General features: G+C 39.9%; 1 protein-coding gene across 1 annotated transcript; it reads left to right on the top strand.

Moving 5' to 3' along the window:
* Positions 1 to 6,854: 6,854 nt before the first annotated feature.
* On the top strand, positions 6,855 to 10,774 carry LOC119731332 (retinoschisin-like). The gene is made up of 5 exons (XM_038204496.1): positions 6,855 to 6,887; positions 8,688 to 8,967; positions 9,249 to 9,387; positions 9,796 to 10,063; positions 10,628 to 10,774. The coding sequence occupies exons 1-5, from the start codon at positions 6,855 to 6,857 to the stop codon at positions 10,772 to 10,774; spliced, it is 867 nt and encodes a 288-aa protein (XP_038060424.1).
* Positions 10,775 to 14,410: the final 3,636 nt, after the last annotated feature.

Below are 14,410 nucleotides of genomic sequence, written 5' to 3' on the forward strand. Positions count from 1 at the left end.
ACAGCTCGATCGATTACTTTTTGTTCACTTTGTTCAGTACCGTTGATAGTTAAAACATTTGCTAGCCCGTAGATCAAGCCTGTTATATATCGTGGTCGGTTTGGACTCAACTGCACGTTGGAAAGTCCCCAAAGTACATGTAAAGCTGCAGCAGTACCAGTCACTGAACGATCTGGAACAAGTTCGGCATTTATCTGTTGAGTCGGGCACATCATGAAAGCAAAGAATAAACTTGTAACAATTTATGCAATAAGGGTCAACCATTTTCGGGGATTGTGTAGTTTAGCCCACCCCTGTGGGCGTAATCACTTGCATTTTGTATTCTGATAATAAATGAGGTACTTCAAATTAGTTATAGGCCTATATTTTCGACCCCACACAATGTTCTCTTTAATTTGGGACAGTATTTTGAAGAAAAAGTAAATTTGTCTGATTTTCCAGCTTTGAACTCACACACTCTTACCAGTTACCACTCACTGTTGCCATGAGAGTGTACGATGAGACCCCATTTTCTGGCTGCTCATTTTGAAGTACCCCATTATTCCTCAAAAATTAAAATCCCGTTCAGAAAAAAAATTAAAAATCCATATCTGGCACATTCTGGCTACCACCTCACAACTTGTGGGTCTACATGTACAAGTCCACATTCTATGACAGAAATTTTAAAATTAGTTCAACATTTTCTAGCTCCCATTTTTTAAAATCAAGTACACAAGTCTTGTTAGAAGTTAAGTCCTATATTTATTTTAGGAAAAAAGAGGCACAATGTAAAATTAAAATTGCATCCTTAAATATCCGTTAGAAGTCATAGCTGAAACCAAGGGGTGACTGTGGAGTTTAGGATCCGAAATCCTATAACAGATGAAACATCTACCTTTAACTATTTACTTTTGTCACGATTGGGTGCAGACAACATGTCAAAGCCCATATTTCTTAAGTGTAGCTACTTTTGCTCAAGTAAGGTGTCATGTATCAATTTGTCAACACTGCCACTGGTCAAAATTTTGGTCTGTAATCTTTGTGAATAGAAAGGTTTACAACTTTCAACTATAATAACGTGTCTTGTATTTTTATTTCGACTATTGTTATTTATTATCAGCGGTCTCGGTCTCGGTCTCGGACCATATTGGTCTCGGTCTCGGTCCGCCTTGAAGGGGCTGGTCTCGGTCTCGGTCTCGGTCTCGAATCTTCAGGTCTCGGTCTTGGTCTCGGTCTCGGACTATCCGGTCTCGACTACAACACTGACTGTTATCGTCTGTACCAACTTTATTTTACCACCAGAGAGCGCCCAGCAACACTGACACATTCCTATAGAACCCAACGCCCCATCCTACACAATACTTTCGTTGTTTTGCTCTGTTTACTAGCTGTTTGTATATGATTTAAAGACAATAAGGCCCTGAGACAAGGAGCTTAAAGGTAGCAGTTTCAGTATCATAATCACCGAGCCAAGTGCACACATCGGATCGCGACGCTCCGTTAAGTTGCATCTGTACCGGCTAGGATGTATTGATGCATGCTATGGGCAAATGACCATTAAGGCTTCCCTTCCATTGTCACCAAGTGATTGGATTTAATATTTCATATTTCAATTCCTTCGGACGGCGTATCCTATCAACACTGCCTTGTGATATACGTCTGTTCACGACCATGATGTCCGTTTGGTCGATTACGTCCGACAACAGATTTTGACGAGCAATGACCAATTATGTCCGACCCATTATGTCCGACGTCCGATTATGTCCGACCCATTGTGTCCGACGGCCGATTATGTCCGACCCATTGTGTCCGACGACGGGATACGTCCAACCTATTGTATTTAGATGGTTGATTACGCCGGATTCATTTGGTTGTGTACTGACATTATTAAATTATCTTTGGATTGTAACTGCAGATATTTGGCTATATAGCCGTCGCAGATTTCTAATTTGAAAAGGTACTATTGGTAGACGAGTAATTTCTAACTTTTCAAAATGGCTGCCATTGCTTGTTAATACACCTATATATATTTTTTTCAAAACATAATCGGTCGTCGGACACAATGGGGCGGACATAATCGACCGTCGGACACAATTCTGGTTAAAATAAGAGCATTTTGGCATTAGGACACGAGAACAAAGGAAGTAAACCACTTATATGCTTGTGTAAGCGTGTGTGCTTGCGTAATTATGCACGCACAGTTATAATTATCGTTGTTGGCTGGGCATTGTGCGCGCACTTGTACTCGCCGGCCGTGGTGACCGTCCGTGCACGGTGACGATGTTTGTGGTCGCGCGCAGTTAATTCGGGAATCTTCGCCCCCATCGGCGTGATGCCTAATTTTGTTTTACATGCCATGGGAATAATTTTCCAACCTGAAATATATTCGATCCAGGCCAAAACAATGCATGAATCAGATTAGCTAAAAAAATAAATAATGCAAAGTCACAGAGCTTGCTTTCCATGCATGTACACGTACGTGCGTGCGTGTGCGTGCGAGCATAGACATGGGTAGCCTTTCGTCAAGGCCACCATGCCTTATCTTGCCGGCATTATACCAAACGGCGAAGATGCGAAGCGACTGGAGCGGGAGACCACAAATTGAATCCGGCTTGTAAGAAGAACCTTCTCCGTAATATTGAATAAACCTTCTCCAATTTTGAAACCATTGCTGCTGCTGCTGTTGTTGCTGCTGTTGCTGTTGTTGCTGCTGCTACTGCAGGCTGCTGCTGCTACCGTTGCTGTTGCTGGCTGCTGTTGCTACTCATGTTGCTGCTGCTGTTGCTGCTGTTGCTGCTGCTGCTGCTGCTGTTGTACCTGCTGCTTTTGTTGTTGTTGTTGCTGCTGCTGCTGCTGCTGCGATGTTGCTGCTGCTGCTGCTGTTGGTGATGCTGCTGTTGTTGCTGGTGCTGCTGCTGGCTGCTGTTTGCGCTGCTGCTGCTGCTGTTAGTGCTGTTTTTGCTTTTTCTGCTGTTGTTGCTGCTGCTGCTCCTGGCTGCTGTTGCTGCTGCTGCTGCTGTTGTTGTTGCTGCTGTTGTTGTTGTTGTTGCTGCTGTTGCTGCTGCTACTGTTGCTGTTGCTGCTGTTGCTGCTGCTGCTGCTGTTGCTGCTGCAGCTGCTGCTGCTGCTATAAGTTAGTCATCCTAGTAAATAAAAAAAAAAACAATGTACCTGATCTGTACAGACTGAAATATGGTGACACATATATATCATCAATTTTTTGTTCCTATTTCATTTGTATTTATAGGTAATATAGAACATTTGCTTTTGTTGTATTTTTGTAGAAATGGACGAAGTTTGAGATCAGTATTTTGTAGCAAATATTGTTACACTGACCTAGCTAAATTTTGTGGTCATTAATACTGGCAAAAATACAAGGAAAAATCATTGTAGTCCGATTCCTTGACGCTACTGCAGACGAGACGCAGTAATTTACAGATGGCAGGGAATGTTCAGTTTAGGGAACCAGACTAGGTGGCTTGCACCCGTTAAATAAAATGTGGACAAACTATCTTTGGTGAATTGGAGTTGGTATTTGAAAAAAATAGTCAGTTTTTTCCCCAATGATGGTTGGATAACCACCGTTTACAATTGCTACAAAAAAAATCTACTTTTTCTTAAAACTGACGGCAAGTACCATGATGTGAAAGCACTAATCAAGTACGATATTTTGTAATAATTTGGAAGTTTTGTTATGTAAAATTTGTAAATGTTGCGTATACCATGAAAGAAATTGGGTAAAAGTACAATGTTTCCGTCATTCCGTCATTTCCGTCAAATACTGATGTAATATTACTGACAGTGCTTTGACTTCATATAGTAATTTCTTTTACATGGCCGTTAATTATAATAATGTAAAGTCAACCATGTCGGCAGACTGATTAATTGACAGCAGGAAGGCAGCGGTAACCTTCATGCGCAATAAGTTAAGTAATAACGCATTGCCAATTCTAGTATCAACGGTGTAATCCCTATAAGATGCACTATACCGTGATCATTCCTATGTTTTGTACACAAGTATATGGAAGGCAATACAATATCCCGCCAATTATGGGAAACCATGGCAAGGGCGGATCCAGAACACAATTTTTTGGGGGGCCAAAAAAAAATTTGGATTCTAGATGCTCTGTGGTGCGATCTGAGGCAATTTCTGACCACTTTAACCAATGTTTTTTTGAGGAAAAGATGGTGGTGTACTCATTGCCTGCCTTTATTGCGATGTCACATAAAAAAAAAAAAATTGGTTTCGTTTTTTGGGGGGGGCATGGCCCCCTTTGGCCCCCCCTGGATCCGCCCTTGAACCATGGCCAGGGGATTCCCCTCCCCACCACCACCACAAAAAAACTTTTGGGTACAACGCTTAGAACTTCCAAAAATTTTTTTTACCGCTTTCTGGTGGAAAATCTTTCAATTATACTGAATACAATATATTTCAGTCAATCAAAGTAGTGCAACCATAGCCAATTTTAACTCGTTACAATTTCCTACTTCATTATTTTCTAACACTATTAAGAAAAACAGCCACATTACTATTATTAACCTCAATTATGAGTAAGCCAATTCCCGACGGGTTTTGGTCGTTTCCAGAATGCATTGGCCCATAACGTTTCTGTAGTCATACTGGCCACTTCTTTTTGGAAGACATCACATGTGTTTTGTACACGCAAATCAAAAGTGGACATTCGGTCAATCGTTGACCCTATTGTCCTCCATTGTGTTTAAGGTCCACGATGTGTAAAATGTAAACCCACACGCCCACCCGTAGAACACGTACACCACCTCAAAACTAACCCCTTGTCGTCATGTGTGGGCGATATGTCCTCCCCTTTTACCTGCAGGATTTACGCCCATGCTTGACAGCAACCGACTATATTGAAATATTTCAATACTAGGCGCTTATATAATGTCACTGTTCCAATGAGACCTCTGTTATGCATAAGAGAACATTACATTTTCTTTTATTTTCTTGTGAATAGTTGTCGAAGGATATATAATGCCACACTTCAATTACAATGTATTTTCACTTTTCGATTGGTTTAAATTCTTATAACCTCTCAAATGTAAACATCTCTATTATAGGCTAAGAAGTTTAAATGAATAAAAAAAATATGGGAAGACCCTTTGGCCATACTGCGCGAGTAAATTGGTTTTAATATGTTGCTTTTTGATAGCCTGCTGATGATGCCTTCGAATTATTATTTATGTAAACACTATGAATTTCAAGGACAAAAAATTCTTAATTACAATATCTGCGCTCTCGCTTCACATTTTCCGAACTTTCATTTGTGGTTAATTATGAAGGTTCGTTAATTGAAGCACGCTTGTTGGCTACAGGGCATTATTCGTTTTAATATGTCGCCATTTGAAGGTCTTCTAACTTCCCCATCATTATTCTACGATCACGTTAATATCACGGACAAAACGTCTTAATTACAATGTCTGCGCTCTCGCTTCACATTTTTCCAAAAACTCATTAGTGGTTTATTATGAAGGTTCGTTAATTGAGCAAGCTTGTTGGCTACAGGGCATAATGCGTTTTAATTAGTCGCCTTTTCAAAGCCTTCTCACGTCCCCGTCAATATCATATGATCACGTTAATATCAAAGATAAAACTTCTTTATTGCAATATTTCACGTTTCATTTTATTTTTAAACGTTCCAGGCTAGTTCATGATTGGCTAGGCTTCCTATGACGTAAGCCTGTTCCGTGGTACACGGCTGCGTTGTTGCTGTGCCTTGGTTTGTATACTCGGTGATATACGATCAACATAACAGACTCTGGATCATAGCGTCATACACGGTACCGTTTTAGAAGCATTCCTCATCGTTGTGGTGTTTGAGTATCTGATGAATACAAACAATTTAACGGATTGCCAATCCTTGCACTAATTAGACAAAGTTTTGGGCAAGTTTTCGAGTTGAGGCTGTTACCCAAGTGTTGTTCAGTGGTTTAATGCGTAGTCTTTTAATTCGCGTTGGTGTGTGCATGAGTCGTGATACATCGTAGTACGTTTGTGCCCAGAATTCACTGCATCTTGGACAATGGACGGAGCAGCAGCTTTGGTTGTGATGCTGTCAGCAATGGCAGGTAAGATTTAATATCTATCCGGGGAGGTACGTCCTCAAATTCCTGACTGATTTGTTGGCAATAGCAGACAAGCTTAGCTAGATCAGGATCGGGGACATAATATGCATCCCTCTATTTACTTTCCAACATAAAACCCCAAGTTGCAATGGTAATTCTCCATTGAATTTTTAAGTCGGCCGATTGTCCTGAAATTATCAGTTGTGTTGGTTAGCCAACAGAGGGTATGTCACTTCAGATGTGTAAATACATTCATAATTTGGGTTTTTAGTCAACATTTTGGTACTATAAAGTCATCGTAAAAGGGCGTTATAGGTCTACCTATTTGTGGGGGCAAACCGAGATTTTGTTAAATATGTGCACAATACGATTCATAAGGTAATATTATATGTTCTTGATTTCTTTTAAATTAAGAAGTCTTGAATTAACCTACCCGAAAACAAGACAGTTTTGTAAAAAAAAAATGGGGGAACAAGGAAAAAGCCGCTTTTCGCGTCAATGGCGGCCACATTTGATTCCTAGTAATTGTACTTGGTCACGTGACTATAAATTTTAATCTGTGAATTCTCTCAGGTTTGGGTTATAAAAGATTTCACATATGGCCCGCGCCTGATACAATTATGTGATGTCTACGAACCTTGCATTTCTGAACTCTGTCCTTCACATTGTTTTCTTTTCAAAGGCTCCAAAACGCTAATTTGGAGAATATTTTGAAGGATTGCTATTGTTTTGTGCAAACCTGGTCGTCCGAGGCAGACCAAAAGTATTTTTTGGGTCAAATCTAGTGAAGAATGGGTTTACCACCAGACGTCACTACTGAGGAGGTACTTGCCGTGTATCGGTGACATATGTATATAGAGTCTGAAATTGAAAGGTCTCGGGGCTCATCTGTGAGTACTTTTCATTGTGTTGCAATTTTGCCTTCTATCTTATATTTTTGGGGAAAATGATTTCAAAATGTAACGACGCCATGAAAAATTACTTTTTGAATTTTATCTGCGTGGGTACTCTACGAGTAAATTTGCAAAAACAAAATCACTTGAAAGAATTTCATTTAATACGACCTTTCATTTCCGATATTACGGTCCCTAAGTCTCTTTCGCTGTGCGCCGCTAGTTTTATTTCGCATCACTTCCACAAGAATGGGAAATGTTAGAATGTTGTGAAGATTTCGATGGGTTCTAGATTTTACTGAGTTTGTCTGAGCAGATTACTGGTGCCATGCTATAAGCATCCGACTGGGCCAACGATAAATGATCAGGTTTATATTTTTCTTCAAATCTTTGAAGTAAATCAGATATTTTAAAATTTCATTAAAAACTTCCATCAAGTGATCATCAAAATTGTAGGATTATACGTCGACTTAAGGCTGTGGTACGTATTAATATGGCACTAGTCTGCATGTATCTAAGATTATCGGAAGGGAATTGAGAGATACATTTTTGGCCGTATAACTCATTCAGATCAGGCGATTTTATCAATTATCACAAATTGATATTCTAGTTGCAATTTACAAAGCCTTTTCGGGGACTGCAAATCTAGAATTTTAACGCGTAGAATTTCTATCGAGGGTCACAGAGACGCCCACCAGGATGACATTTCAGTTGAACAGACAATAGTCCCCATCCGTAGGTCATGGGTTCGAGTCCCACTAAGTGTGACCTTTGTTCTTTAATTCCTGTTTCCCTGAAATTGTGTTTGTTTGTTTGTTTGTCCATTGAAACATTATACCTTTGCTTATCTATGGTTTGGAGGTGTTTTTTTAATTTGTATTGTTATGCAACCATAGCGAATAATGTGTTGTATGGGGGAAAAAAGGAGTCTACTGCCGAGCTCCTTGAGTAGCGCCCCCATTTGTCAGTCAACCCCCTCAATCTTTGGCCGTGTTAATACCTGTGCGGCACTATTACTATTCGGTGATTCAGTAGTGTTTTCTGCGTGAGGCCACAGTATGTTGGAGAGTAAGAAGGCAATATTAGTTTCATGAGTGGGGAGCTAATTTTATCTTTCTCGTTAGCCTTCATGGCGATACAATATAAATGTGCATTTTTGGTTTTGTTTTAGTCTGTTGTATTTACTAAAATTTACCCAACTTAATAAAGTAGCGCGCATCTGCTCAACCGGAAATGTACACACAAGCTTTAACGTGGGGAAATTACCAGAAAGATCGATCGCTCAAATCTGGGGGTTGCAGATTATGAAAATTCATTCTTTTGGCTTTACGTCTATCTATGTCTGGTTTGGAAATGTGGGGTATGAGGCAATTGCCTTGGAGCGGAACAGAAAATTACCATTTGTGAGAGACCTTGGGTTGTTTATCTCAACGTATCTCGAGAACCCGATGTCAGAGCGCACAGGGGGTAGTGGTTTTGTAAAGAGGATGAAGTTCTCTTTCAAATATTTGATACAAACAACCAAACAAAATTTCTTGCAGTGGTCGGTTGTGTGAGTTCACGTGGCCAGCGTGATGCATGTGGTATGCAAATCGCAAGGTCAATTGGGCAAGCTGTGGAGCTGTCTCACACACATTGATCTTTTGCGCGTTTGTGCCCCAAACTTTTCGTTATGATAAAATATAGCGCATTCCTACTGTCTCCGATCTATGAAAAAAAAGCTAATACTAGTGTATTTTTTCCATGCAAACGTACATTATAGTGACGATCTCGTGTCATCAAGTCTGCTTCATCGGATCGGAGTACAACCCACATTCTGGTATGCCACCCCGTTGGTTCTTACCGTACGAAGATCCGTGCGAATGCACTGCTATACGCCTCGGCGGAATGCGCATCACTGCTTCGTCATACCGCCAGGGGGCGCCCCACTACCTGAACGAGCTTTTCATGAGCGAGGATTCCGACGAAATTCAAGCTTACTTCGACTGTCAGCCTGCAGAGAATAATCCAGGTTACAATAATGTTTGGAAAGCATCATGGAATCGCGTTTTCATATCAGTACTAGAAAACAAGGGAAATAAGTTTTGCATTTTCATTATTACATTGAAATGAAAATGTTCGTGAATTCGTGAATCTTCAGTTACTCATCATTGAGGTTTATAAGATGAAAAGTGTCATCAGGTTTTCTACCCCAAATTATAGTTCAGAATCAGATTAGCTTTCACACAATGTTTCCATGTTTTATTATTTAAATTAGAATCAGTTTCGTTTGCTTTACTCGTTTGTTACCAGCGGAGTGTTCAAGCCCGCAACCCCTTGGTATGGAGGACGGGACAATCCACGATGATCGCATCACGGCGTCCACTGATTACGACATTTACCCTGCGAGTGAGGCACGCCTAAACAATAACAACGGATGGATGGCCTATAGGTATGTATCAAAGGGAAATGCAACACCTGACACTTCACTCTCATATGTTTATATAACGGGTTCTTACATAAACTTTTAACCAATATCAAAGCGCTTTTACATCAATATTAGTATTCACTCAGTATAATTATAATGTCACAAAACGCTCCTGAGTGTGTTTCATTAATGAACATCCACATGTAATCGCATCAGTGGGGTTTTGTTTTTGTTTTTTATTTTGTTTTATTTTGTTTGGCATTGTTTTTCCTTTTAGGTTCTCCTTTTCATTATATAAAAATAACATTCCGTTTTGTTTTATTTTGTTCAACAATCTTTTTCTTGCTTAGTTTTGTTTTTCATTATAAAACAAATATCATCCCCGGCCAAAGCCCAACCCATATGCGCATTTGAACTGCACACTGTAACAAGTTTCAATAACTGTATTCAATTTTCAAATCCATTCCACAACCGGATTTGCGGAGTATTGTTATTTCATTGTTCCTCATCCTCTCTTCCCTCTGTGTACAGGTACGATGCCAATCCCTGGATCGAGGTGGACCTCGTTCAGCCTACAGTGGTGAGCGGGGTCATCACACAAGGCCACTACTTTAGATATGTGAAGAAGTACAAGGTGGCGTACAAGAAGCAGCCCTCATCTGACTATGAACACATAACAGATGGAAACGGAAATATCAAGGTGAGTATCAATAGTGACTAAGTCTTGCTGTAAGCTGAATTTAACTGTTATACGTTGGACAGTTAAAAAAAATATTGTACACGTAACTTTTTCTTTAAATCATAATTTCGTTTGGGCTTTTCTCGCATTTTGATAGCTTTATTCTGTACGACGTTATTCGGTTCCATGCTAATGCAATTATTTATCCATTCTGAAATCGTGTCTAATTATAGCAACCAAAGAAGCAACGACAAAAAATATTGATGCTACATTCTCCTATAGAAAGGTTATTCATGAGAAAATTGCTTTTATTAAAAAAAAGGTAAAATGCTCTGAAGCTGAAGTAATAACCCATGGAGCCCAGTCTAGTGAGGTTTATATGGCTGAATATGAACTTAAAAGTGAGTCCCACCCAGGACACACAGTTTACTTTTTATATATTTACGGTTTGTTGGCATTCTGTTTGGAAGGACGACTCCCTCTGTTGAGATTGCCCGCTCTTTTAATGGTCTTGGTCTAAGACGTTACTGCAAGGAGGCTACTTTTGTTGCTAACGTGCGTTAATTGCATTGGGATTCATTTCAGGTGTTCATCGGTAACACTGATGTCAACACTCCAGTCACTAACCTGTTTGCTGAGAGTGTGGTCGCCACGGTAGTCCGCATTGAGTCTGTTGAACAGCATAAGAATGCTGCTCTGCGATTGGAGCTGGTTGAATGTCGCCATGATTAATTCAGCTGAAGCATTCAGGTTATTGTGTTCGACACCGCTGACATTTCATTCAATGCAAAATAAATTCGACAACAATATTGAATATTGATTATTAGAAAAATTAGTATATTTGGTAAGAGGAATATTTTTCAGAAAGCAAAAACAAACTGAGGATTTGGAATAATCACTATAAGGGCCCTTGCGTGAATTTGTATCTTGAGAAAAGTGAAAGCGCGGTACGTGTGAAAACTTGGCCTTGTGTATCTCTTGAAAAGTTATAGCGGTTTTCTTTTTCCTTTTTTTCATAGTATTTTCGCTTTAAGTAGAAACGTCTAAACTGTAATTGTAGTACTTTGTTGTACAGTAAAAACAAAATATATATTAAGCTGTGCTGCCATCTTAAATCTTCAATACAATGTATTATGTTCATACATTGTTCGAAATACAGAATAAAAAAAGAATAGAAAAATGAACTGTTACAAACGCAATACATAATTGACCAAAACAATAAACTCGCAAAATCAAAGTGAATTGTGGGAGCTGAGAAACCTCTCGATAATTGAAATATTTTAGTAATCAAACTGTTTGAATAAGGGCCGGTTCATACTACACTCGAATTCGATTGCGAAGCGCATCTGACTTCAGGAAGCATTCGCCGATAAATTCGCCTGAGTTTAAAAGTGTGGTTTTTCTTTTGCCAACTCACAGCGCGGCAAATTGCCGTGACAACACAAACTCGCGTTCGCGTTCGCTTTTGTGCCGAGTATGATGGGGCTTTTGCTTCTAGATGTTATTCACTGTGGTATTTTGCTGTAAATATAAGACAATTTAAGTCACGATATTAAATCATTGTACAATAATTTAGGTGTATATTTTGGTGTTAGATGTATAGTGTATTGTTACGGCAAAGTAACATTTTATTGCCAATATATTGTAATATTGTTAGTACAGTGTTGGACAATTTTATCAATGTGATGCCTTATTGCTGTGGATGATTTGATATAAATTTTGTGGCCCTTTTAATAGCTTCTGTAGTGTAAATGGAACTGGTTCAGAGCTTTTTGACTAGAATTTTTGGAGGCGGCTAATATACGCCGACTTCAGATCTTAATTTGCAGATTTTTGCGTGCTGCGGCTTATACACCGCGCGGCTTATATTCCGAAAATTACGGTATATCCCTATTTTTCGAATCATTTTTCTAATTTTGTGTCGCCATACTCACTTAGGTATAAGGCCTATTGTCAAATTTCAACCCCAACCAGGGGTGTCATTCGCTTTTCAAAAGTGGGGGAACATACCTTGATCAGAACTGATGCGAGCGTGAAGCGCGAAGCCCTTGAGGCGTTTTTGGATTCTAGATGCTCTGTGGTGCGATCTGAGGCAATTTCTGACCACTTTAACCAACATTTTCTGAGCAAAAGATACATTGTAGTACATAATACTATTAATAGGGCCCTATAAATAAGACACGTGTTCAAAAATCTTTTTTTACCTCTTGCATCATTTTAATTAACCTGGTTTTTAAAAAATCGCTCCTGGTAAAAAGTGGGGGGGGGGGCAAAATAGCTACCTATTCAAAAGTGGGGGGGGGGGGGCAACTGCCCCCTCTGCCCTCCCGGTTCCGCCGCCGGTGCACTGAGCTATGCAATGCGATATTGTTTAGGCAGTGAGATGTACGCGCGCGTGGCGCGGCGGTGTATACGTTATACCGCCAGTGGTTTTAAGGACAAAACTAGGGCCAAGTTCGGGCAAGGACCATTTGTGACATACCTTACGCCTGCGCACTAATAGCAACGTGCCGGAACGTCTCTTGTCAAACGCTGGTCAAAATGTCATCGCAAAACTGCTGGATCCTGGCTCTCTGCTAGCGTTATGAATGCGCGCGGCTATTGGTTACCAGCGAAGCAACCAACACCAGTAGGCTAGTTCCAAATAGTCGACTAGCGTAGTTAACCGCCGTCGACTAGACAGAGTTCGGGCAAACGTTAGTTAACCATTGGTCAACTATAGTCCTTGCGCGAACTTGGCCTAGTAGAGCGCCCTCTTATTTGTGTTAGTATGGTGCCTCAGAACATGTCTACGAACGCGCTCTAGGATCTTTGCTACGAGCAAACCTAGTGCATGTACTGTATAAAGTATAGTACCCAGAACCATATATCAGCTTTCGAGGTACGACCTGCGATATACGAGCAGTTTTGTTAGCGGAAAATTTAGTGATGTTAGCAAATTGTTTTGTTTAGCTTGTATTTGTAAATGTCTGTTGGATAATGAATACTGTTTTGTATGTAAACGTTTCAGATGAAGTGTTAGGCCTAATTGTATAATTGGTGATTTTTTGACGACTGGTGACGATATGGTTACGTCACCATGGTCACGTGGATAATGTATGCAGAGCTGCATGGTGTATCACGTGGATATGTATACAAGCCACGTACCGGCCGGGTCTAGGTGTACCCATGGTGTATCGTGGCCCAGGACGGGTGTACCCCCCCCCCCCCACACACACATTAATGTGGCTCAAATACTCCACTTTTTACGTGTTGTTAACTATACTGGGATGATATGGGGCGCATGTGTTTCACGAAAAGTTGACAAAATTGAGGTGAAGTCATCACGACATGAATGTGATGGGATCTTTGTGTTAACATCTTTTTGTTGGAAGATATACACAAACTCACAGACTCACAGAGTGGTGTTTTGTAGCTCAAAAAATAGTGAATGAAAAGAAATCGGAGTACTAGTGTAGGCATGGAGCTATAAAAGTGAAATTGTCCGGAGTATATGACCTGAGGCTGTCATGGCTGTTGTTAGTGCAATCTTTTGGATGAACTGACTGACTTACATTTCCTGCAGTAGTAGGGAAGGTGGGGGTACGGGACCAACATGGAAAAAATCTGTGGCAAGCCTGGACACGCCGCTCTCAGTTTTAAAAATAGTTGGGGGAAAAATATAGGGGAATCCCCCGCGGCAAATTTTTAGAAATCTGACGTCAGGTTCGGGAGCAAAATAGAAAAATGTGTGCCAAGTCAGGGCCTGTCGCTCTGGAGTTAAAAAATAAATCTGTCGTCGCTAAAATGAGGTGATGTCACCACCACGTGACCTTGAAACTCGGAATATAAACAAATTAGCTTCTCAACCTGTGAAAAGGTAGAGAAGCTGTTTTTATATAAAAATGGAGAGTAATATGTTCAGACCGACGAGTACTTGAAAAATTATAAAAAATAGTATCGGTTTTTATTAGATATATCAATGAATCTTTTTCAGAGTAAAAACCTCGAGCTATCTGATAAAACAGATCAATGTGATCACCATATAATCATCGAGAATGGTTTTTTAATTTGTGAAACGTGCGGTGAAATACTCTCACCCAAGAAGATCGTATCAATTGGTCAATTTTAAAAAGAAATAAAAGAAAAACTGTGGAGAAACTTATTTTTTCTGTGTGTCCAGAGCAAGTCTTAGAAGATGTCCAAGAAACAATTAATAAATATAACAAGCTCGTTAATTACAAAACATTGAGGGGAAACGGATGCGTTAAACGGTCGTTAATAGCCGCGTGTTTTTATTATGTAGTTCGATTAGACAAAGAACGAGTTAGAGATTTATTTAAAGTAACTCAAAATCAATTTAATAAAGCACTAAAAAGACACTATGAC

This window comes from Patiria miniata, unplaced genomic scaffold (assembly GCF_015706575.1).
Source record: "Patiria miniata isolate m_02_andy unplaced genomic scaffold, ASM1570657v1 HiC_scaffold_1, whole genome shotgun sequence".
In the NCBI taxonomy this organism is placed as follows: Eukaryota; Metazoa; Echinodermata; class Asteroidea; order Valvatida; family Asterinidae; genus Patiria; species Patiria miniata.

Bases quoted from the DNA above. Each gene is read 5' to 3' on its own strand.
- LOC119731332 (XM_038204496.1), top strand. From the start codon at position 6,855: ATGGGTTTACCACCAGACGTCACTACTGAGGAG. The intron at 6,888-8,687 runs GTACTTGCCGTG...AGCTAATACTAG, and splicing joins CAGACGTCACTACTGAGGAG to TGTATTTTTTCCATGCAAAC. The intron at 9,388-9,795 runs GTATGTATCAAA...CACTGTAACAAG, and splicing joins AACGGATGGATGGCCTATAG to TTTCAATAACTGTATTCAAT.